Source organism: Lissotriton helveticus, chromosome 1_1 (genome assembly GCF_964261635.1).
Source record: "Lissotriton helveticus chromosome 1_1, aLisHel1.1, whole genome shotgun sequence".
NCBI lineage: Eukaryota > Metazoa > Chordata > Amphibia > Caudata > Salamandridae > Lissotriton > Lissotriton helveticus.
In genome coordinates this window covers 1,503,484,789-1,503,509,934 of record NC_136057.1, presented here as the reverse complement: position 1 = coordinate 1,503,509,934, position 25,146 = coordinate 1,503,484,789, and the positions used below count along the sequence as shown (strand labels likewise).

Genomic DNA, 25,146 nt, shown 5'->3' with positions numbered 1-25,146 from the left:
TTTTACAACCATAGAAAACATGTGCAAACCTTGCAAAATTAATAAATTGATATTTACTGCAGTTCAACTGTTACAAAACTATTAGCCTAAAATAATTTTGGTCATTCATCATTTCCATGATGTAGAACCACAGACGGCCGAAGTCTATTTTGCCTGGACCGTATAGAGACTGTCAAGAAGTTAGCTACCCCATACATTACTAGTGGTGATTCCATAAGCTGCAGGTACAATAAAGCTGGTTTTACCTGCTTAAACTCTTTATCCTTTAGAATTGGCTTAATAAATTTATCCCTGCCACTCTTAAAAAAGGGGCAGAAAAACACGAAATGCAATATGTCCTGGTCAGAAAAATCATCACATTTGCAGGGAACATTCTCGTGAGGCTTACACCACTTAGCATAATCTCCCAGCAGAAAGTGAACTTGGTTAAAGCGAAATTTTGTAAGGAGCCACCGATGAAATGGTTTATTAACTATCGTCAGGTATGATTGTATAGATAACAATGTAATCATCATGTAGTGAGACCTTACAGTTGGCTTCATAATTTCACTAGCCTCTCTTTCTGCTTCCTTTTTCTTTACAAAGTGGATCTTAACCCATTTAATGTCCTCTCTTATCAGGTTCTCAGGGTTTGTATATAAATCAGGGCAGCCCAGGTATCCTGCTGATGATTTAATATGTGTTAACCATCCAATCTCCGCCACATTGTCCCGCCCCATACAATCCCTAATGATCTTGTGGTTTAAAGTTAAATCTGGATTGAGCCATGTTCTAATCCATGACAAAAGCGGGGCCAAGGACAGGGTGTCTTCAATGTACCCCATCCCCAATTCCATGTGAACTGCAAAAGCTGGTGTAGATTGGGGGAGGCCCATGAGGGATCGCAAGAATCTGTTTTCCTCTCTTTGAATCTGAGTCAAGTTTTTAAAACCCCATATCGAGGCCCCATACCAGCGATGGCCAGGGTTTTGGCTCTATAGATGGACAATATAGCCTCGGCTGGTTTCCCACCCAGTCGTTTCGCAAAACCCAGGATAGCGGCCGCCGATCTCTTTACTGCCGCTGCTTTGCTAGAAATTTGTGGTGCCCACGACCCTTTCTCATCAAACACCACTCCTAGGTAGGTAAAAACTTTGACTTTGGAGAGCACTGAGCCATTACAGGAGAGGGTTTTTATACTATTGTTGCGTTTGCCCACTGCCATGACATGTGATTTTTCTATGTCTACTAGTAGATCCAGGTCTTGCATGAAAGCCCCAAAGGAGTTGAGTAGGTGTTGTAAGCCATTAGGCGTTCTTGACAACAACACCGTGTCGTCGGCATATAATAGAACCGGCATCAAGGAGCCACCCATGCGCGGTACATCTGAAGCTGCCGCTTCAAGAATCTTTCCTAGTGAGTTAATATAAAGGGAAAAAAGCATGGGGCCATAATGCACCCTTGGCGCACCCCCCTTCCAGATTTAAAAAATGCGGTACAGTTTCCCTCTTGAGTCATGCGAATAGTCGCCCTCAGGTCTCTGTGGAGTTGCGCCAAAAAGTTCACAAGTGCCCGATCAAGGCCCCTATCCAGGAGTATTGTCCACAGCTTTGACCTATTAACTAGGTCAAAAGCTGTGGACAAGTCCATGAATGCCAGGTACATCATCCCCTTAGACGCTACTGTGTATTTGCTCAGTGTAAGATGTAGATTCAGGCATTGATCCTCTGTACCTCTCCCGGATCGAAAGCCATACTGAGCCTCACACAGAATATCTTTATTACTGGCCCAGGCTGAGATTCTTTCTAGGATGACCTTACCTAGTATTTTAAAAGAGGAATCTAACAGGGATATGGGCCTATAGCATCTTGGGCCCCCCTTTGACCCTTCTTAAATATGGGGATTATAATGGACTGTGACCAGGACGTTGGGGCTCTTGACTTATCTACACTAACTACATTAAAGACATTGGTGAGGACCACTGACCACATGCCTGAGTTTGCTTTGAACATGTCGGCCGGTACGCCATCTGGGCCTGGGGCCTTCTGGCCCGCCGTGTCCTCAATGGCCTTCTGTACCTCCTTTATAGTGAATCTAGGTAAAATCTCCTGCGTCTCAATGTATTGGGTCTAAGGAGCCTAGCTCGCGATTACTGCCATACATTTTTTGAAAATGGTCCAGCCAATCCTGTTCGGGGATATTTACCTCTAGTGGCGCATTTTCTTTCCCATTAAATAAGGGAGTGTTAACAATTGACCAGAATTTAGCGCTATCCCTCAGAATAGCCTTCTCATGTAAGTCATCCCAAGCCTGTCTTTTAATTTCATTTTTTCGCCTTAAAATATTCAAATTATACTTTTTCCTAAGCCTGGCCACCTCCTGTCTATCTCGGGGTGTCTTTTTTAGTGCTTTATGTAATTCTCTATGAGATTTGGAGGATTCATTATCAAACCACCCCTTCGCCTCTTTCTCCTTATTGTTCACTTTGCATTTTAAATCATCCGCCACTTGATGGCAGATAGTTTCAAATGACAAAATTATATTCCCCTCAAATTTAAGTGGTTCCTTACAGATGTTAATTTCTTTACCCACCTTTAAGTTTAGGGAATTAAAAAAGTCCTCTGGGATGATTTTGCTCCATTTAACCCGTCTCCCCTGGTCCTTAGCAATTAAATCTGTAGATATTTCTGCGTTTGCTACTTTATTAAGTAAAAACAAGTTATTGTTGTCTAGTTCTAACACTACAGGATTATGATCACTGAATGTATTATGTATAGCGTTATAAAAGATTACATTATGTAACATGCCCGAAGAGATAAATATATAATCAATAATAGTATTACTATCCCTGGCACTGTAAGTTGACACCCTCTCGTTAGTATCGAAGAACTCTGGTTCAGATAAATCATTCTCTAAGAGAAGTTCTTCTAGGGCGGTCCCCTTTACAGAATGTTCAAAATGTGAAAGGGGCAGCGTATCTATGTTTGTGGTATCTCTAAACTGGCAATTCTGCTGGCATAGATGTATATTAAAATCCCCCATCAGGGTAAAATATACAAAAGTGGTTTGACCCTCCTTATATTTACATAAAAACTCTGTCAGGGAGTTAATGTTGTCATTTTGAGGTATGCTTTGTATGGCATTATAAAAATTGATATAAACACATTTATAATTGTTAGGCATAATGACTTCCAAAACTAGGTAGTTTTGGGATGGTGGCAGACCCATCCAGACTTCCTGGAGCCTGGCATGCCAGCCAGCTCCAGCCAATCACACGCCAGCACCCTCACAGCACACGTACAGCCATGTCTAGAAATGGCGCTTCGCTACTAGACACATACATGCTGCATACACCATCTCGCAGCATTCACTCTCACGAGTTCACACATACCAGACTCAAGCCTGTACACCCCACGCATCAGGAACTACCAGGGACACATACATTCCCCATGCATTCCTATGGGCGGGCAGGCCTAGCTCAGCACATGCACTCAGAGTGCGCACGCACTTTCCACTGGGACACAGTGAAAGTGCGCAGAATCCCAAAAATCAACATTGCCAGGTCACCATTTAAAGCAAAAAGTTTAGGGGTGAACCTGCCCTAAGGGCCAAAGTCCAACAGTGTGTTTAATACCTTTACAGTGCCCCTCACATTGACAGATATTAGGAACAACAACCCCCCTTTATTTCGACCTGAGCTCGATGACTGGGTAGCTAAAAAATAGGATGTGTATCCATCTAGCCAAAAGTCACAATCCCTGTCCCACGTCTCCTGTAGAGCCACCACATCACACTCTTTTAGCAATTCAAGCCATCTTGTGTCACCCCTTTTTGAGCGTAAGCCTGCGATATTCCAACTCATCATTTTCACTGTTTTACCTTTTCCATCTACACTAGGCAAAATGGATTGTGACGGGTTTAGGGTGCTACCTGGGGAAGTCAGTCAATCGTTTTCCTCCAGATGTGATAGGGCAGAAAACCTGTTTGTTAGTACCAACCCAGCCCTTAGTTCACTTTTAAGGTTATCACAGGATTTGGGTAACATGCCTGTTGTTTGCGTGGCCCAGGAGCTAGGGCAGGGGGTATGAATAGGGTTTACATGGTGAATAGCCCTACCCGGTTGCAACTTATGTGGTACGGGTCATGGGTAAAAGAAACCTAAGGGTACCGCTCTAATCCTGCCTTCCTTTACCTCTGTGGCATCCCAGAATAACCGTGTTGCCTCATGGGGTCTATTAAAATTAACAATCAGGCAGTCACCAGCAAATTTCTTGTCTGTAAACCCCACCCAGTCAACCCGTCTGCCAGTCTGGATACACTCTGAAATATTATTTGGGCCTGAGCAATTTGCATCACACCAAGTCTTAATATTATCTAACTGAGCACCATTTGACTCAAATTCACCTGGTTTAAATACAGGGACATTCACCAATACAGCAACAAAAGGTGTAGCTTCCGGGGGAAGATGAACTGGTGGCCTGGGACGCTGTCTCCTAGACCCTATTGAGTTAGGCTCATCTAATGGTGGTGCCATAGCCTGAGGAAGACAAGTTTTACTTATTATCTGCGCCCTAGGTGTTATACTTTTATCCTTTTGCCTACTTACACAAACCTTAGGGTCTTGTAGCGGTGCAGTTGATACCAATGGACCTAGTGACACAACATTCCCTAACTCCATATGGGGTTGGGGTTGCTTAGTTTGTTTAGTAGGAGGCCGTGATATTGTGTTTGTTGAAGGTACACGGGGCTCGTTCTGATTAGATGTTAAAAAAGCATGAATCCTTTCACATTTCCTCAATATTTCTGCTACGCATTCCCTTAGTGTATCTATTATGTCACTAGAGATCTGTATAAGTGCCACTTCAAGCTTATCCGCAAGCACTTTCTCCACCATGTCCTTAATAGAGGATTCAAAGTTACTCAATAATTTGTAAGTTTTTTTACGAGTATGTGTACCTTGTGCTTTCGGTCTTTGTATTAGCCTTTTGATGCGCTTGGTAGCTTGGGGTGCAGTCTCCTGAGAACAGTTATGTATAGTTTGTTGGGTGTCTCGTTCACTATTCTCTTGACCCTCTTGTCCAGAAGTATTAGCTATCTCTTGTGGCACAATATCAATTACACTGTCCATGAGAATTGCAGGCTCCAAGGGGATAGGTAGTCTATTAGCTGAGGGAGAAAGTTGGCTATCCAATATTATCGGATCCAAGCCCAGTTCGCGTTCTTTTTCTGCAATTTCCTGATTTAATTTACCCACGGCAGTAGTAAGATATGACATAATGCTAGCCGAAGCAGTAGCTTTACGTGCAATTTTGGCTTTAACTGTACCCCCATTGATAGATGTTTGCAGTTTGCGCTTACCCATTTTGTGGTGCAGATCAAAGGGGGGGGACCGTCCCGTCCCTCGTCGTCCCCGGACGGCCACAGACGGCCCCGCCCTTGTCCCGGGCGTCTCCCGCGCGCGACTCGCGGGGCGAGAGGGCGCTCGGTGATTTGTAGCACCTCCAGGCGCTGTGCTGACGCGTGTCAGCTGCGCCGCCCCCGAGTTTGCTGAGGCTGCTGGGGGTTGTAGGCTGTAGGGAAGTCTCCCGGTGCTCCCCGTCTGCCTCTACCCTGCCGTTTCCCTCACGGCGTGATGCGGCACCAGGAGCCGATGCCCCTTCGCCGAGTCAGAGCTGCACAATGGTCCCCCGGGGCTCACGGGCGCTCGGTGATTTGTAGCGCCTCCAGGCGCTGTGCTGACGCGTGTCAGCCGCGCCGCCCCCAAGTTTGCTGAGGCTGCTGGGGGTTGTAGGCTGTAGGGAAGTCTCCCGGTGCTCCCCGTCTGCCTCTACCCTGCCGTTTCCCTCACGGCGTGATGCGGCGCCAGGAGCCGATGCCCCTTCGCCGAGTCAGAGCTGCACAATGGTACACTGTAAAAAGGACCTTACCTAACTGTCATCTGTGGTGCATGATGGGAGCCGGGAGCTCCTGGAGGTCTTAAAGGCACGGTGCCAGTTGATCACTGTTGTGCTTTTAACTATGCAGCCTATGGGCTAATTGCCTGGTGTTGCTTGTTTTTTTTTCTTTGACAATAAAAGGCTGTGTTGGTATACTAGAGGAGTGCATGTTCTTTGTTACAGAAATGCTTTACAATTTATTTTAAATCAAAAATTCAATGCAGTTTTGGCATCTTAGCCTGTTTAAATGAGGTTAGGCTGTATGTTTATGTATATACATGTATATATGTATGTTTGAAAGTACTGCATACACGTTTATTTGGCTAAATATACATAGATATGTATTTTTGTATACAGTGTGGGACTATTCAGTGCTTATGACTTTGAGTATACCCCAGTAAGAGAACTAGGATTACAAGTAAGTAACTTATCCTTTTTGCACACTGATATATCAGCAAACTCCTTGGCACTGCGCTTCTGTAGTAGAAAGGTTGCAAAAAGTAACTGATGTCAGTGCGCTGGGGTGTTGCCTTTATAGACACCACGCACGTCACTTGCGATGCGGATGACACCGATGCACAGCCGAACTAACGCCTCCTAGTGGCTTGCAAAAGTACTTCATGAGAAGTTTCCTCATCCCGTCTGGCGAATATTCTATGTAGGAAATCTGCTTCTAGTTAGAGTCTCTACCCAATACGGTTTACTGGAGGTAAGTACCTTGTTTGTTCCTTAGCGTAAGCTCTTACTTTTGTTGGTTACATTGGTCAGGCTCCTCTATCAACTAATTTCGAGACACCTGAACCCGCAAAAGCCTGTGGCCGGAAATGCAGTTTATATGGTTTGGTGTGAGCCTAATCTTGCTTGGATGAAACTCTTCTTTCCGAGCATTTGTGGTACCATAACTACTTCTCAATAAGACTGGGGTCAATTTTTCATGGCCAGTGAAAGTAAAATGTGTTTCAGCAGTGTATGCTGTCCTTTAGTCTTTAGAGAAGGTAGGTAAGTATAAAATGAAACATGATTTTGTTGAACATGCTACTATTGTTAGTCTCTATATGGAACACCATATAAATGTTATTTAGGTAATCCTTGCACTTATTTCAGCTTCACATGAGAATTTGCCTAGCCTTCGTGCTGGTAAGTTCCAATTCTATTAAGGACTCGGAGGCGAGGATTATGCCTTCTTCCTTCACTTTATTTTCACGGCAGCAAGAAAAAACACAGTAAACAACTACGTTTCCCATGAACACTTGGGAAACAGGAAACTTGAACATAAGTCCTTTGTTAGTCTCCGCACTCTGGCAGCTCCCATCGTGCCCCGCTGCTGCTTCTTCTTCCTCTTTCTTCACGCAAAGCCCATGTTCCGGCATTCTCACGCATCCTGCTTGGGACCATCATTCCCCGCAAAAAATCGCACAGTCAGATACTGACCGTCTACTCAGCACAACATAAGGTACATGGAAATAGACTACGGTGCAAAGCAGCATCAGTCCTAACAGCAGAAACTTCATGAATGAGTTACTTACATTCCATACGGAGAGGGTCCACTTCTTGGAAGTCATTGGGGGGGATAATCCTCGCCTCCGAGTCCTTAATAGAATTGGAACTTACCAGCACGAAGGCTAGGCAAATTCTCATTCTATAGCAGGACCGGAGGCTTCGGATTATGCAGGTTCAAAGCTTGTCGACAACCAGCCGAGCCACTTCCAACACTGGCTTAAAATAGAACCTCTTGAACGTGGAATCTGAGGACCAATCGGCCGCCCTCATCAGATCCTCTAGCCGAGCCCCAAGGGCAAAGGCTTTGGAGGCCATAGCTCCTCTCGCTGAATGAGCTCCGAATTGTTTGGTATCAATCCCCGCCTCCTGCATCACCCAACACACCCACCTGGCGATTGTTGTGGAAGAAACAGCCTTGTACGGGTTACGGAGGGCAATGAGAAGTTGTCTTTCGCCCAGAGGGCGAGTGTCATCAGTCACATCCTCGTAGGTACGGAGGCACTGCACTGCACTACACACCGTTTAGGGGAATCTGGAAAAGCCGGGTACGAAATAACCCGTGTGAGGGACTTAGTCCGTCTGCTCACTGTGAAAGACACCCCTTCGGGGAAAAAAACTCTGGCCGTGATGTCAAGAGCTCGTACGTCCGAGATCCGCCTGCAGGATATCAAGCACAACAACATCGCTAATTTAGCTGTAAGCTCTTTACGAGAAAGAAACCTATTCGGCTGCCTAGAGAGAAATAAATTCAAAACCCTGTTTACGTCCCACAGGACGGAGTAGCGCGGTTCGGGCGGCAGCGAGCGGCAGATCCCTCTCAAAAGTCTGCACACCTAGGGGTGCTCCCCAATCGGGGAACCCTGCACAAGGTCATGTCCAGCCGAGATTGCAGAACGGAAAGTATTGATTGATCGATAGGCCAGACCATCCTCCACCAAAGCGGCCAGGAAATTAAGCACATAGACTACATCTGCCCCCACGGGATCAAAACTCCGTCGCACACACCAGCGACGCCATCTATGCCTTGCTGATCGGTATCTCCTGGTCGTGCCATCCGCCCATGCCTTATAGAACAGGTCCTCTGCTTTTCCCAAAAGGCCTGGGAGTGTCCAGCGACGGCAGAGATCCTCCAGGCCATCAGCCTCAGCGATCCCTCCTGGACTAACTGGTGGGGAACCCTGTCCGGATTGAGGAGAATGTGAGGAGAGTGGGTGAGAATGATTGGAAAATCCCAAGAAATTTCCAGTAGAACCTGAAACCAAACTTGAGACCTCCACCATGGCGTAATCGACACCACCTCCGGCGATTGGCGACGCAGCAACGCTTACACTCGCATATCGTTGAACACGGGGGAAACGCATACCCCTGCACGCCCGACCAGTCCTGGAGGAAAGCATCCGTCGCCTCCGCTGACGGGTCCGGGCGCCAACTGAAATACCTCGGAAGCTGGTTGTCCAGGCGCGACGCAAACAGGTCCACTGAGAAGGGACCCCACCGGTCCATCAGCCGGGAGAACACCAGCGGATCCAACTTCCACACGCTGGCATCCAAGAGGTGCCGGGAGTGCCAATCGGCCACCTTGTTCTGCCGTCCCGGCAAATACTCCACCGTGACCGACACCTGATGGTCCAGGCAAAAGTGCCAAAACTCTCGCGCAAGGTCTGCTAGCATCTTGGATCTGGTGCCACCCAGATGGTTGATATATCGGACCGCCGACACGTTGTCCATCCGTAGGAGGACACAGGATTGTACTCTGTCCTTGGTCCAGCACTGGACCGCAAAGGACCCTACTAGCAACTCCAAGCAATTGATATGCAACGATTGCTCGAGGGCGGACCAGGCGCCCCCCGTGGAGAAATCTCTGCATTTGGCTCCCCAGCCCAAACGACTGGCGTCCAATTCTTTCACTATGTCTGGGGCAGAGCCTAAAATCGCACGGCCATTCCAGGCCTCCATGTGCGTTAGCCACCATTGCATTTCGTCCCTCACGTCCTCTGACTCCAGATACACTATCATTCTGATACCCCATGCCCGCAAGGCCTCTACCGCCGGGCATAACACTTTTGTGAAGCACCACGGCGCCGAGGAGAGCCCGAAAGGCAGCATGGTGAATTCGTAAACCTGACCGTCTCACCTGAACTGGAGGAAACGACGGTGAGGAGGGAAAATCGGGACCGCCAAATAGCGTCTTTTAAGTCGAGCCTGACCATCCAATCGGATGGGCGCAACACATCCCTCAGGAGGTGAATCCCCTCCATCTTGAAATGGCGGTACACCAGCCATTCGTTGAATTCCCTCAAATTGATGACTGGGCGACGGCCTCCGTCGACCTTGTCGACCAAAAAGAGGTTGCTGAGGAAACCTCCAGGGTGCTCGCACGCGCAACAAATCGCCCCTTTTTGGAGGAGGGCAGCAACCTCTTCACGCACCAAGTCTGCATCTCGCTGCGAGAAGGTAATGGGACGGGGATGTTGAAGCTGACACGGACGGCCATGGAACTACATCTGAAGCCCTGAACCGTCTGCAGCACCCAAGCATCGCTTGTGAGGGAAACCCATGCTGGGAAAAACTGCGCTAGGAGCCCCCCTACCCGGAAACTCACAGAGGGTAACACACTCACCTCTTTCAGCACCCTGTTGCTGGCCTCTCTGGCCCCCGCGGCCTCAGAACCTCTGTCCTCTCGTGGGATAGAAATTGTTGAAGCGGGCGTTGTCCTGAAACTGCCCGCGGCCGGAGCCTTGCCCCCGATCGGAGCTGTTGCCATGACCGAACGAGCGGCCCCTGCCATGTCCGGCCCTCTCAAAATCCCGAGGGGCAAAAACCTTTTTTATATTGGACTGAGCTGGGTCTAGAGAAGTGAATGTGGCTACAAATTTGCCGAGCTCTTTCATGAACGGGTCCCCGATCAGACCACCTTGCGCCACCGCGCCAGCCTTGGAAGAGGCGAGGTCACCCAACTTGGGGTCGATCTTAATTAATAGCGGCCTCCTTCTTTCCGTAGAAAGGGCGCAAATGGCATACCCAAGAAAAATAATGGCCCGCTGCGCCCAACTGGACAGATTCTCCTGGGATATAAGATCCCCCGACACCTTGGCCTCCTCAGCCATGTCAAGGGGCCCACTGCGTCTAGCAGATTGTCCTGGCATGTACGCCAGGACCTATCTATACCCTTCCTAGGGTCCTTGACCAATTTAGCTAAGAACGTTGCCATCTTCTGGTCAATGTCAGGGGTCATCGCCACTTTCCCATATAAGGTAGGGCGGGGAAACTCCGCCCTAAGGCGGCTGCAGGCGTCCTTATCTACAGGCTTATGAAGATGGTTCGCCACATATTGGGCCACCTTATCCCCAGGGACCCAGTCCGAAGACCGGCGGTGGGCGACATCATCCGGGTCCAACATGTCCTTCGGGGATGAGGAAGGTTGTGACGGGAGCCACGACCTAGAGGAGAAGGCCTCTTCATCCGTATCCGGAGAATCATCATCCTGCTGTGGCTCCGGGGACATAGTGCGCTTGGTAGGGGGTGGCACCTCCACCGGGAGGACAGGGACGGGCTGGGACCCCTTGTACGCCATAAAGGCGCTCTTAACCCTTGCAAAAGCCTCAGTCAACCCCCTCTATGCAAGGTTACTTGGGGGGGGGGGGAGGGGACGGTAACGGGGCGGGGCCCGGGGGCCGGCGCGGGAATAAGGGACGCGAGTTTCCCGTACGCCTCATTCAACCGTGCCGTGAGACGCTGCTCTAGGGGAATCATGGCTTGATCCACAGCCCTATAGATGGAGTCATCAACTACCTGGTAGAAGTCCTCATCCCAAGAGGCATAATTCAGAGGGTCCTCCTCTGGGTACTGGCCTGACTCCCCCGGTATGATGAGGTAAATTATGCTCCACAGGGATAATAGAGGTACGGTCCGGCAAATTACCAGGACCCTCACGGGCACTAAATTGAGCCTGGAAGCTAGCCCAGAGAATATGGGGGCACAAAGGCATACAATTATGGGACTAGCCCTGGGGACGCTGCAGCCCTCAATATCACAGGGCACCACCCGGAAAAAGCACCCCCTTGCGCCAACACACTGGCGCTATTACGACCCCTCAGGACAGTGGTTCCCAAACTTTTTTGACCTGTGGCTCCCTTGACCTAATCAGCAGTTGGCCGTGGCTCCCCACTATTTTTTTTCTACCGGTGGGCAGGATGTAAGCCTGACCTCGGGAGTACTTCCTGTTGTCTTCCTTAAAGTAATTCGGACGCAATGAAGGTATTCTAATCATATTTGTAACAAAATAAGAAGATAACAGTTGTTTAATAAAAACTTGTTAAGTGAGAAACAATACAAGACTTTTTTGGACCACACAACAATAATTTAAAAACTTCTGTATAATAAAATATCTTTGTCAATGAACAGGAAAAACAACGGAGTCCAAATTTACCTTACAAATCCTAGTGATATGGATGTGCTTGTTTTTCCTTCATAGCTTCTGAAATCTTGGAGTTATTTTTGAGATCGCAACACGCATTTCCTTTTCAAGGTTAATTTTTGCCCTATATTTGGACTTTATTACTGCAACTGCTGAGAAACCAGCTTCACAAAGGTATGAAGTAGCAAACTGGATCAAAACATGCAGGGCTCTCTTGCTTATCATTGGGTATTCATCCCCAGCTTGGCACCAGAACTCAAACAGTGACTGAGACTGGAACCTTACTTTCAATGCTACAACACCCACACCAATTCAGGAAATGCTGTGGAGCACACACACACCACTGCAAAAGTGCAGTAGAGCACATGTAAGTCACGCATCTAGGTGCAGGACTATACGTCTCAGTACTTGCTCAAAGGCTTGACGCTGCACCGCGCAGGCCTATGCGAGAAAGCTATGTGCCTGACTTCATAACTCATTCACCACTAGCAAGAGAGGAGCTGGAGTGAACCAGGGCAGGCAGCTACATGGAAGTGCAAAAATCTGTAAAACGTGTGCATGCAGATGCCTGTGTGCCTGTGGAGAGGTACTGTGACCTGTGAAGACTTGGGCACAATTTCAGCAACCCCTGATGACTTTTCTGCCCCTTAATACTTTTTGCTCTCTACTGATGACGGGCTAAACCACCCTCCCTCTCAATCCTAGAGGGGGCTAGAGCCATCTGCAACATCCTGGTGGGCCTTACTACTGGTCGAGAGGGCCCATGCCTACCCCACTGAAATTGAGTGAAGAGATGTGTGGGATAGATAGACTGCAAGGAACGGCATTTGGTAAAACAACGTGCTTACCCCACAGCTGTCAGCACCAATACAGGGCATCAAGGACCAAGTACAGAACGCTTGCATTAGTGCAAAAACTAAATAACATCCTTAATAAAGAGCCTTCAGGCACTGTTCGTGGCACCTGCCATAAAGCAACAATGGGAGCGCAGCAGAACAGCATTGAGCCGCAGATAGACTGGAGTCATGAACAAAGAGCATGTTCATCAAAGTATTGCTGCACGGAGGCGCCCCGGGACATGGTGGCCCCTGGATCAGCCACACTCCATTTACCAGTCACTAGTTTCACCAGAGAGTGACAAACTCGCCCTGCTTGGGGCCTTTTTCTCAGAGAAAACCTATTTTGTCTGCATGTTTCCGGGAGCCACCACCTCCTCCCAGGCCTTCAAAACTGACCTCAAAGTTCTCCTCCTTCAAAGACACTTTCAAATTTAACTCACGCCCTCTCTATTTATCTGAAGGAAGACCTTCTAGTACAGAAAATTCTATTCTCCATGACTATGGAAGTGCCTTCCAGTGTGTTCTTGTGGTTTGAGTGTCTGCCATTTATTGCAGTATTATCCTTCTACCTGTGTTTGGTACTCGTTTGTGACATGCACACGTCACCTTTCTCTTGCAACACTGTTTGCTACCTCTTACATTTTGTTTGCTTTAGATACCTGCACAAGTGCCACCATTGCCTACATAACGTTTGTTCTTGTTCTTGAGTGTCTGCCATTTATTGCAGTATTATACCTCTACGTGTAGTTTCTACGTTTTTGTAACTTGCACACGTCACTTTTTCCCCCTGTAATGTACCTTTTGCTACTTCTTGTATTTTGTTTGCTCATGTTACTGCCTCATGTAACTTAACGTTTGCTTTTGTAATTTGGTCACTTGTAATTTTCTCCTCATGTATCATTACTGTTCCTATTGTGAAGCGCTCTGACACCTTCGGGTAAAGTCTGCACTATATAAAAACGTATAAAATCAATAAATCAATATGCTGCAGAAGTGGAGACCCATTCATTGGAGCCTGCAGGACTATTTCTACCAGGTGAGTCCCACCCAACTCTCTCTGTGCCATTCCAGAGAGCTCCTCTGCCAATAACCTATTCTTATTCAGAAAATGTTCCCACTGAGTTTTCCATTTCTGATGCCACAGCTGTGACCCCCATATTATGATTTGGTCCTCTTCTCTTTACTGTAGCATCCAGAGTCGTGCATATAATTCTGCAAAAAAACTGGCTTGCTCTATTGGACTCCGGTTGTAATTCTGGCTCCTGCACTTCAGCAAATCATTAAATAACGTTTGATTTTAGGCAAATAAAAATATTTCACAAGGCCTTAAATTGCAAACGTTTGTAACATAACCTATATACTGTGTAATGTAAACCTACTTTCGATTGTCATCCCATCCTGGTGTCCATAATGCAGTCTCAGCTCCACCGTGCACACGGTACTGATCCAGGTAAAACTCATGCCCGAAACAAAGCACCAAACAAAATGTCTCAAACAAGAATAAAATGAATCCATATTTCCACACAGTGTCCTGCGAGGGCCTTTCATGTGGAGCCCAGTGAAATTGAACATTGGAGGCGCGCCACTACACTTGCTACCGTTTCGAATACTTGCAGAAGTGTAAATACAGCATGTCATTCCTGCATTAGTTTACAACTAAGCTTATTTACCGATTTTTGTTCCACAGGGTCCCACGAGACGAGACGAGGCATGGCGAGTCAGGGCAGGGCAGGGCACAACACGGGGGTCAACAGCAACGCTCCTCCTACGCTCCAAGCTTGCTAAGGCAGTAAAGGTGAGCCGACGCAGCTTAAGTAGGATGCATGCGTGCGTACGGTACGCACGGATGTGTATGCTGGGCAAAACAATTCCGAGGGTGGCGTTTTAAAACCCCCCGCATGTTGGGCTGCAATGTATATTACCCACATCCTGCCTGGCGTGCCGCGGCGCCCCTGGCTGCTCATCACGGCGCACCGGGGTGTCGCGGCGCACACTTTGGGAACCGCAGCCTCAGGGTGTTCACCAAACCACATACAACCCACACAGGACGTTCATTCAGGGGATTAACAACCTAAATTGCGACCCTTTTCGGGTGTTCAACCGGGTGATATGGGGTAGGAGCTGCTGTCAAACGCGCGAAAAAACGCTTTTTAAAAACGTCCCTCATCGCGCTGGCAGCCAAGGAGAAGCCTGCCCCCTTGCGACGGAAGGACCACACCGCACCCCTACTGGGCCACTAATCGCGTGAGGAGTGCCAAAAGCGTCCCGCAATCACAAGGGGAATCTGTGAGGGTTAGAAACACCAGCGCTTAACAGCACACCAAAAACACTATGTACACAGTCCCCAAAAATCCACGAGAGAGAAGAAAAGCCACTTAACTTGCTGCTGAACAGCGAAGGAAAAGGAAGCAGCAGCGAGGCATGATGGGAGCTGCCGGAGTGCGCAGAATAACAAAGGACTTATGTTCAAGTTTCCTGTTTCCCAAGTGTTCATCAGAAACATAGTTGTTTACTGTGTTTTTTTTCTTGCTGCTGTGAAAATAAAGTGAAGGAAGAAGGCCTAATCCGAAGCCTCCGGTCCTGCCATAAAATTGTATGTGACAACTGCTTAAGTTACCTGCCCACCTTGCTTAATTTGTTCTGTCATATACATTATATATTGTTGTAGCATTCATAACTGTTGCTCCTCATGTTGGACCTGTCCACCCTGTGCTGCCCCTTCTCCTTTTGGAAATATTTAGCTTCAACCAATTTCTACTGTAAACTTCTTGTTATTGGCCGGTTGCATTGTTTTTTTTAAAAATATGAGTGGTGTTACCAGTACAATGAATTCTCCAGTATTGCATCTTTAATAGATTCACATGCTTGTATCTTCCCTGTCGTTACTTTTATTTATTTTAAAAGTTTTATATATCGCTAGCTAGACCCGTAGGTATCAGAGCGCTTTACATACATCCTGTAAAAGAACAGACGGAAATTGCATTACATAGTAGGCAGGCAGTAAGGAAGCAAACCAAGTTTTTGATGTGGGCCACCATGGTGGGAGTCACACGGTAACCGTAAAATAGCTGTATTAAAATGTAACATTCAATTGCCATAGGAAATCACTAGCCTTTAGCAACCTACTACCATTGTTTGAAACATCCAAACTCCAGCCAATCAGATTATAGACCCTAACGTCTCCATTCCCTGCAGGGCCACCGTATTTAAAATTCCTTACAACACATTGTGTATTAGTAAGTCTCCCTGAGCTCTGCTCAGTCAGTGTTTCTACTGTTGCCCTTTTGAACTTCCATCTAGCAGTTCATTTCTTCACTTCATATCTTCTTCTGAGGTACAGTCCAGGAGTGCGAGTACCTATTTTTCTTTGTTATGTTGGAGTCTAAAAAAGGGTTGTTTAAGCACGTAAGAATTGTGGAAAGTCCAGACTATATTCTGAGGACCCACATACGAAGTGCCTTTGTTGCCTGTATCTAAACCACAAGCCCAGGGAATGCAGGTACTGAAGTACTTTTTCCACAAAAACCCTCAAAGACCATGAGGGTAGGCTGCTTCTCTGGTTGCAAAGGAAAAAGGCGGCTAAAGGCTCTGACTCTTGAGGGTGAGGAGGAGCCCCCTACCTCCTCCAGGAGAAGCAAGGAAGAAGGGTCTTCCTGTTCGCTTAAGGACCCTGATGTAGGTCTCAGAGTACAGAGAGGGCTGAGGAAAGAGGGCTAATAAAGGTCAGCCTGGTCCCTCTTCTTCTCACCAGAGGGCTGTCTCTGCTCCACCGTCAGCGCCTCATACTCCCTCCATGGAGTCCGCTCGTCGACTGTTCTGTTGATGAAGAAATCACGGTCTACAGCCTCTGTCTCAACAAGCTCTGGTGCTCCATAAACGATTTTGTCAGCGACATTGACTACGTCGACGGTCAAGACGATGACTGCGACTTTATACAGACGTCATTGCTAGTGTTACCGTCTTCGGCTGTAGTGAGACTGTCTCCATTGACTAGGGCTTCACTGCTGATGGTCTAGCAGTCCGATCACAGTCTGTGACTCCTCAACCGCAGCAGACAGATGTCGACAGGCCCTTCGACGAGGGAAAAGGATAGTCTGCTTTCAAAGCCGATTCCACCCCTTTTGCAGGACTTTTCAAAAATATCTCTGTTGTCTCCTTCTCAGGTCCTGGATTTCAAGGAATCTGAAGATGATGGTCCTTATGGCCCTTCATACAGTCCCTCTCAACTCACAGTCAAGTGCCACAACTTGGAGGAAGAAGAGGCAATAGATGATCCATCTACTTATTTGGAGGATGACTATTCTTTTTCTGATACAGGGCGTCCCAGTGCTAAACGCTCTGATGCTTTTCAGGAGCACTACCCTTACGGGGAACAGGAGGATCATGCTCAAGAACCCTCTATTAATATTCCTGTTTCATTGGTCACTGAGCTTCGGTTGATGCTCAATGATTACTACAAGAGATTTCCTGAGGCGAACTCTGCTCCGCAACAACCTCCTACACAGGATGTTCCCATGGTTTTTCCTGCTTCGCTGGCTGCACCCCCATTGCCAAAAAGCAAAACTGTTCTGACACCTATGGATATTCTTCCACAAATACATGATGATGATGACCAGCAGCTATAGGAAGGGGATTTGCAGTTGGACCCAGATATCCATGATGAGAGGGACAATTACGTGGCTCCTACTCCACCTATAGCTGACTCCCCACGTGCAGATATTGGCGTGTACCATGATCTGCTGGAAGGCGCTTCAACCTCCCTACTCCTGCCAAGCAGACAATTTGTTTCTTATAGGATTTTGAACCTACAATGCAACGTTCCACTCGGTCCATACCCATTGTGTACTACTTATATTAGGAGGATATACATTTGATGAAGACACCAGCTTCTATTTGTGCAGTGGTACTGTAATTAGACACAAAATGCAGGATTCCCGACTCTCTCCTGTGTGCCTGATTGGTCACCTTCAGCCTCGGTTGGTTATTATGCAGGCTGCTCAGAGGATATCTACAAAACTTTCTTCTCCGCCTGACAAGGAAGGGCGCCAACTAGATAACATCAGCAAAAGGTTCTCCACATTGGCAGCCACTGCCACGAGGGCCTCCAATACCATGGCTATCGTCTGGAGGTATGCCCGCCAGATGCGGTCCGACATCTCTGCCTTGCTGGAGTTTCTTCCTGAGGACAAGAAGGAGGAGGCATAGAGGGACTATCGGAAGGAGAGAGAGCCTCTTCCGAGAGGATTGATGTGGCTTTGTATATGTCATCAACTGCCTTCATACAGATGGTGGGAGAGGCAGTGTTGAGACAGCAGGGGTGGCCAAAAGCTACAGCATTCCGCCCTGAGGTTCAGGACAAGGTATTGGATATGCTGTTAGACAGTGAATTCCTCATTGGGAAACATGCAGTCGATTAAATTGGTTATGGATACAGCTAAATCGCTGACGAATCTTCAGCAGAAAAAAGGAGCTTTCTTCCGGGGAAAAGATAGAGGTCAATATCTCTCTCAACCTCCGCTCCAGCAACTTTTTTAACCTTATCAGCAGGGATTTCGATCTCAGTACTCTTCACAACATTTTTGACAAACCTCAACACAAGCCTATCCTAGAGCAACAGCACGTCAACGCCCACCATCAGGGGACGAGCTCATGACACCAACAACAGGCAATGAGGATCCACAGGCCCCTGATACCATAGTCCCACTTCAATTCGGCCCCACTTGCTCCAAATTCTTCAATCAGTGGAAGCTCATATCTTCGGACAAATGGGTGTCAGAGGTATTCCACCACGGTCATACCCTGGAATTTGTTTAACAGCGCCCAAATTTGCATCTGCGAAGAACTCCCCATCGTCATCCAGCAGTTCTCAAGAGGGAAATCAGATTGCTCCTCTTCAAACAGGCAATAGAAGAGATGCCGCCCGGTCAGCGCAATCTAGGTTTCTATTCTCATTCCTTAATAAAGAAAAAGATGGGATAATGTAGGCAGATAATGGACAAGTTCATCCAATCTCAACCCTTCAGGATGTTTTCGCTCAAGGAGATCTTGCTTTTCATGGATGTGGGGGATTATATGTTCTCCCTCGATCTTCTGGATGCTTATTTTCATGTTTCCATACATCAAAAACATTGCCATTTTCTCAGGTTTGTGGTGGCAGGGTGTTGTTATCAACTCAATGTGCTACCATTCGGGTTAAAGTCGGCTCCAAGAGTCTTTACAAAATGCTTGGCCCCAGTGGCTGCTTTTCTGCGGCGAGTTGGTCACCTGGTATTCCTGTACCTCAACGACTGGTTAGTCAAGACTCCATCATTCCAGGCCGCCAGAAGATCTACAAACGCCTGTGTTCTGGGTCTCAGAATCAACTGGGAGACACCCTCTATAGTTCCTTCCAGGTCGATAGTGTTCCTAGAAGCAACTCTGAATACCACAATTTCAAAAGCCTTCCCCACAAAATAAAGAACTGTATGTCTCCAGAAAACAGTGCAATTCCAATCCACAAAAAGTGAGTTTCAGTAAGGACATGAAAGTCAATGCTAGGGATGAAATCGTCTTACATCCCACTTATTTTGCACTGTCACCTACGGATGAGACCTCTTCAGGCGCAGCTCGCTGCTCAATGGACCCAATCTCGGGGCTCATTCGAAGACATTGTTTCAATCACACTAGAGATGACATCAGCAATGTCTTGGTGGGCAGTCAGAGACAACCTTTCTCAAGGTCTATCCTTCCTTAGGACAAAACCGAATTTGATATTGACGTCAGACACTTTCATGGATGGGTGGGGTGCCCTGCCCACCTACAGGGGTTACGGATTCATCGGCGATGGTCAGCTGAGGAAGCTCAGTGTCACAAACCTCTTGGAGCTAACAGCAGTTTTTCTGGCCCTCCACCCATTCCTGCCAAGCATCAAAAAATCTTTGATCCTGATTCACATGAACAACACCACCACCATGTTCTCTCTGCTAAAACAAGGTGGGGCAAGATCTCATGCCCTCTCAATCCTGGCTCAGCAGATCTGGGAATGGCTAATAGCCCACGAGATATCAATACAAGTTCAACATGTGCCGGGAGTTCAAAACGATTGGGCCGATTCGCTCAGCAGGGACACCAGGCAGTGTCTCGAGTGGGAGCTAAACGAAGATCAGCTACAAAGGTTTTGCTCCGTTGGGGGATACAACCTTAAAGCTGTTCGCTACGTCTCTAAACAAAAAATGCAGGCCATCTGCCAGCAGATTTCCTCAGCCAGGCTCTCTAGGAAACGCTTTCCACTTCTCTTGGGAGGGAACGGTTGCTTATGCATTCCCTCCATTTCCTCTGATTCCAAAGGTTCTGCAGAATATCAAGCAGGAGCCTCTCCATCATCCTAAACGCCTTGGTTTGGGCGTGTCAGTACTGGGTCACAGAGCTATATCGGGGTTGTCTCCAATCCTGTTTAAGCCATAGTAGAATCTCCGCCCCATGAACCACGGCCATTGAGAAAATAATTGTTAGTCGAGTGGGAAGTTCTTTATATACATTTGCATTTTGATTTCCCCTTATCCTCCAAACCACACAAATTACTTTTCAAGGGGTACCTCTGACCTTGCATGTTCATCCTCAAATTCACACACTTCACTTGTCGGCTTGACTCCTCATCACGCAGAATTCAGAGAGCTAGCAATTTCTGAAGAACGACCAGCAATATTGCAGAAAGCTCGAGCTCCATCTACCATCAAATGCTACTCGGCCAAATGGAGGAGATTCTGCTCATGGGGTGTCGGTCACTCTTGCAATCCTCTCATCGACTCCTTAGGACATTTTGCCCTATCTCTTGTCTCTCGCCAAAGCCCCCCTGGCGCATATGTCCATCAAGGTGCACTTGGTGGCAATATCCAGATGCAGATGATGATCTGGTCGCTTGTCTTTGTGGTCTAACAGACTGGTGAAGGAGTTCATGAAGGGACTTTTCAGGGCCTACCCTCCGATAAGACCTCCTCCAGTGCTATGGCAATTGAACATTGTCCAGTCACAGCTTATAAGGCCACCCTTTTAACCAATTCACAAATGTGATGTTCACATAAGGCATGATCTTCTTCGTGCCTGTTTCTTCATGTGCTATTGTTGTATGATCAAGTCATTTATAGGTTTCAAATATCTCTTGATTTAAGTATATATATATATATATATCTCCCACAAAAGATCTGCCCGCTATGAGGAGGCACACACTGCCAGCAAAGCGGTGTAGAATGCAGCCTCGAAACACCTCCTTTCTGTGCTTTAGCCTTACGCATTTCGGAAATAGCGTCCTTGTTCACAGGCCATGCGCTAAATAGGGCAAACAGCGACTAATGAATGGCATCTGCTTTTATTTAACTCTCATACCTTGGTAGGCTTGGCCATATTGCCCATGTGAGCGATGGTACTTGCACTCCATATTAATTAGAGTCCCCAGTGGGTGTCGCCGCATTCCTTACCACTGTGATAAATCCACTGTAGGTGAAAAAGGCATAATTGAGTGCGCTGCCTTTTTATGTCTCTCACCTATAGGCATGCAAGCAGTCCTGTGTTACGTGCCTACAGACATCCCAGGGCCGCACACGAGCGGCGGTTCCTCCTAGCGACCCAGGCATGGCCGCTATCCTTCCCACTAAAGTTCTTCCCGCTATGATATAATACCCTTTCAGGCATATAGTGACAAATAAGTTATGCAAAAAAAAGCAGAGAACTCTGGGTAGTTCTCAAGTTTAGGTGGAAAGCAGTTCCTGTATAGAGCACTCTCTACACCAGCGACACTCTAGATCTGCTCACCTCAAATGTCTGCTCTTCTATCAAAGTCTTTAAGCATAGAATTAGCACAGTGCCATCCACGCTAAGATAGAAAAGGACAAAGTCTTTTGCCATTTCTACAGCAAAGTCTTTAAGCATAGGACTAGCACAGTGCTGTTCTTGCCGAGCTGTAAAATGACAAAAGCCATATACAGGAACTGCTTTCCACCTAAACTTGAGAACTACCCAGAGTTCTCTGCTTCTTTTTTGTATGTATTATATATATATATATATATATATATATATATATATATATATATATATATATATATATATATATATATATATATACATATGAGCTCATAATGCATGCTCTTTATGATTGATTGTATTTTCTGTTTTGGGTCCCATGGTGGGATGGTTCACCTTACCCGCCTCCGCTGACCTTTTGATAACTGCTATTCTGATTCAAGCATTTGAATCTATAAAAGATTATAATTTAGAGTTTAAATGTACAATTTAGAGGTTAAACCCCTTTAGATACTTCCATATCTGTTAATATCCTTCTCTGTCTGTATTTTGTCTTGCTCACACCTGACTTCACAATGTCAAAGAAAGCATATGAGAGCCTATTCAGGACCAGTGGTACCTGTGGCAATACTGGAGAAAAAACAAGTTACTTACCTGTGTGCTGTAGTTCTCCAGTATTGATATCTTTTCAGATTCACATTAGGCCCTCCCTCCTCCCCTTTCAGGTTCACCTTCCATACCTCTCTTGTTCCGCTAATTGGACTTGTGCTTGAAATCTGAAGTATGGTGGCTCTGCCGGGTGATGGAGACTCTAAGGTCTGCACTCTGATTGTCTGGAGTTTGGATGTTTAAAACATTGGTAATAGGTTGCTTTAAGGCTAGTGATTTCCTATTGCAGTTGAATGTTACAGTTGAATACTGCTATTTTACTGTTACTGTGGGACTTCCACCAATTCTCAAGCATGTGAACCTATAAAAGATATCAATACTGGAGAACCATAGTGAAGAGGAAAGTAACTTGTTTTTTCCACCGTATGTTAGAGCAGGCTAATTTCAATTTTTTTTTTTTTTGCCTACAGGAATTAATGCCTTTTTTATCTGAATCGTGCTCCAGATTACATCAACTATATCTTCAAATACATAGGTCGGTATGGTGCTAATTGTCTAACACTATGTATTTAACTTTTCCATTGCATTCTGCTTATTTCTGTTTGTGTGATCATTCCTGCCTAATTCTGATGTTAGTAACATTGGTGTATTGTCTATTCAGGTACTCGCTATATGATCACATCCAGGTTGCTCTATTCTTCCCCTTTGGGAATATCACTAGGAATGCTAAAAACTGTGATTTAAGATCTCTCTTTTTTAGACATGAAAAGTAAGATTTATTCTCTTAAATTTGGAGGTTTAATTAAGGGCAGTAATATATCCCACTTAAGGAGTATTGAAGAATTAATCCTGCAAAAGGAAAGATTGGCTGCAAATAAATTTGGACTGGAATCTTGTGCGTACCTTGGATTTACAAAGGCGGCATTTAGAGTTAAGACAGGAACTATATTTGGAATACATCTCTAAGTACATTACATGGACAAACCACCTGTGTAATAATGTCATTATTTGGCACAAACTGATTTAAGTAAATGTGTCTAGGCTGGAAACCTCCTACTGTATATGCCCCATTTGTATGAAGGCAGAGTGTCCACTTCTCAACATAAAAGGCCAATCAGAAGTAGTGGTTATTTAAAAAAATATATATCTATATTGCATTTTATCTTTTTTTGGTACATCAGTCTACAAGCATCGATGCATATCTCCTTGGCAACAATATTGTTTGCTCCATAACACTATACATATAAATCGAAACAGTTCCTTCACATTGCTTCAGTTTCGGTCATGTCTGGGGTGTAAGGTTGCATCTATGTATACAAATTGCCTTGGGCTCCTAAGGCCCGCACATTCGGTCATCTCCAGTGAAGGGTCAGAGTGAAGGTGTTTAGTACGCCTCTCCATGGCAGCAAGAGTAATGCGCAAGAGCATCAATACATACAGATAAATGCAGTTTACATTTGGATCCAGCTCTTGAATTGTATCATATAACGTGCCATAAGTAAATACATCAGTATACATGCAAATGTCAAGTTGGTTCACTAGATATCATTTTCTATAACAATTCAACCGCATCCAACAATAGTAAATAATAAATCAAAACAAGAGAGACATCAAATAACCGTGAGCATATGTATCAAGTATCTTAGTCTGTCATCTAGGTACAGACATGGCCAGACTAGCATGCAAGTATAGTGTGTGGGCTGCTACTTTTATTTTCTATGCAATTATATGGCTGTTGAGGTGACGCGTGGCAGGAGCCACTTCCTTGTGAAGTCTTTAAGGATTGTGAGGTTCTTGCCCAGCCTAACAATTGCGATTGGAGTGGCATGTAGATACAGCGTGGTATCAGCGTCTGGGTGACTCATTAGGTGTCAGGCCCCGCTCGTTGCACAGAAAGTATCTGCATCGTGGCATTAGAGCGGGTGAGAGTTCTAAGCATTTCGTCCCAGGTCTGCTCAATGAGATATTTTTTCAACCCTGCTGTTTTTTCCCTATGTAGGGTGGTGCCCTCCGCCCGTGCCCAGACTTCAAGGGATTTCAACCAGTGTGATACCTCTGGTGGGTCCTTGTGCTTCCACCTTTTAGTTATGAGTCGTTTCGCTGTTATGAGGCCCAGATCACGAAACCTAGAGCCTGCCTTGTTGTCCTTGGTTCTCTTGTAAAGCCCCAGGATGCAGACCTCTCATGTGAAAGGCATCTCAGTGTTAATGCAGTTGGCGAGTGTTTCCGATATCGCACGCCAGTAGTGTAAAAGCAGGGGACAGGACCACAGCATATGTAATAGATCAGCGCCTAGGAGATGATACCTCGGGCATTCGGAAGTGTTGATTTTGAAATATTTATTGATTTTGTCTGGTGAGAGATACTCCCTGTGTAATATGTAAGTTTGTATGAGTTTGAATCGTGAATTTCGCAGTATGTGTGTGGCACTACCTTTAACGCGCTCTTAATAATAATAATAATAAACACCTTTTATATAGCGCCTGGTTACACTAGGAACAGTGTGTCCCCGCGCTTTCAGACTAATTAACTAGGTCAGAACCCCAAAGAAGCACAGGCCGCTAGAGGAAGGGTGAAAGGATCTCAAGGTTTAGGGAAGAGGTAGGTTTTCAGTTTGCGTCTAAAGTTTCCTTCAGATGGCTCCATCCGGAGCTCAATGGGGAGGTCATTCCACTGTTTACTGGCCAAGTATTTGAATGACCGACCACCCATCCGTGCCCGTTGGATTCTGGGCACCTGGAAGAGCATACGGCCCTGGGATCGTAAATAACGATTAGGGTAGTACTTGGTAAGAAGCCTTTGAAGATAGACGGGACCTCTCTCATAAGCAATGCGGTGGGTCATACACATACTTTTAAATATAATACGCTCCCGTATGGGGAGCCAGTGGAGACACATTAAGGCTTGTTTCCCTGACGATCTTCTAGAGAGGTTAAGCGCCAATCTAGCTGCGGCGTTTTGAACGCATTGAAGCCTGTGAAGGCCTTTCCTACTCAGGCCTACGTACAAGGCATTACTGTAATCGAGATGGGGCGTCACCAGAGTATGGATTAATGTTTTCCTGCTATCAGCAGGAAGCGAGTCTAAGGTC

General features: G+C 46.4%; 1 protein-coding gene across 7 annotated transcripts in view; it reads left to right on the top strand.

Annotated features, from left to right (window-relative positions):
• The window catches only part of FIRRM (FIGNL1 interacting regulator of recombination and mitosis), a 3,243,174-nt gene that overhangs the window by 1,311,127 nt on the left and 1,906,901 nt on the right, over positions 1-25,146 (top strand). For 6 of the 7 annotated variants that reach the window (XM_078686707.1, XM_078686714.1, XM_078686725.1 and 3 more), the window contains one exon: positions 22,526-22,590. The exons of the other annotated variant lie outside the window; for it this stretch is intronic. In XM_078686707.1, coding sequence (XP_078542833.1) covers positions 22,526-22,590 — 65 coding nt within the window. The remainder of the gene's footprint in view (positions 1-22,525; positions 22,591-25,146) is intronic. 7 annotated transcript variants of the gene reach the window in all.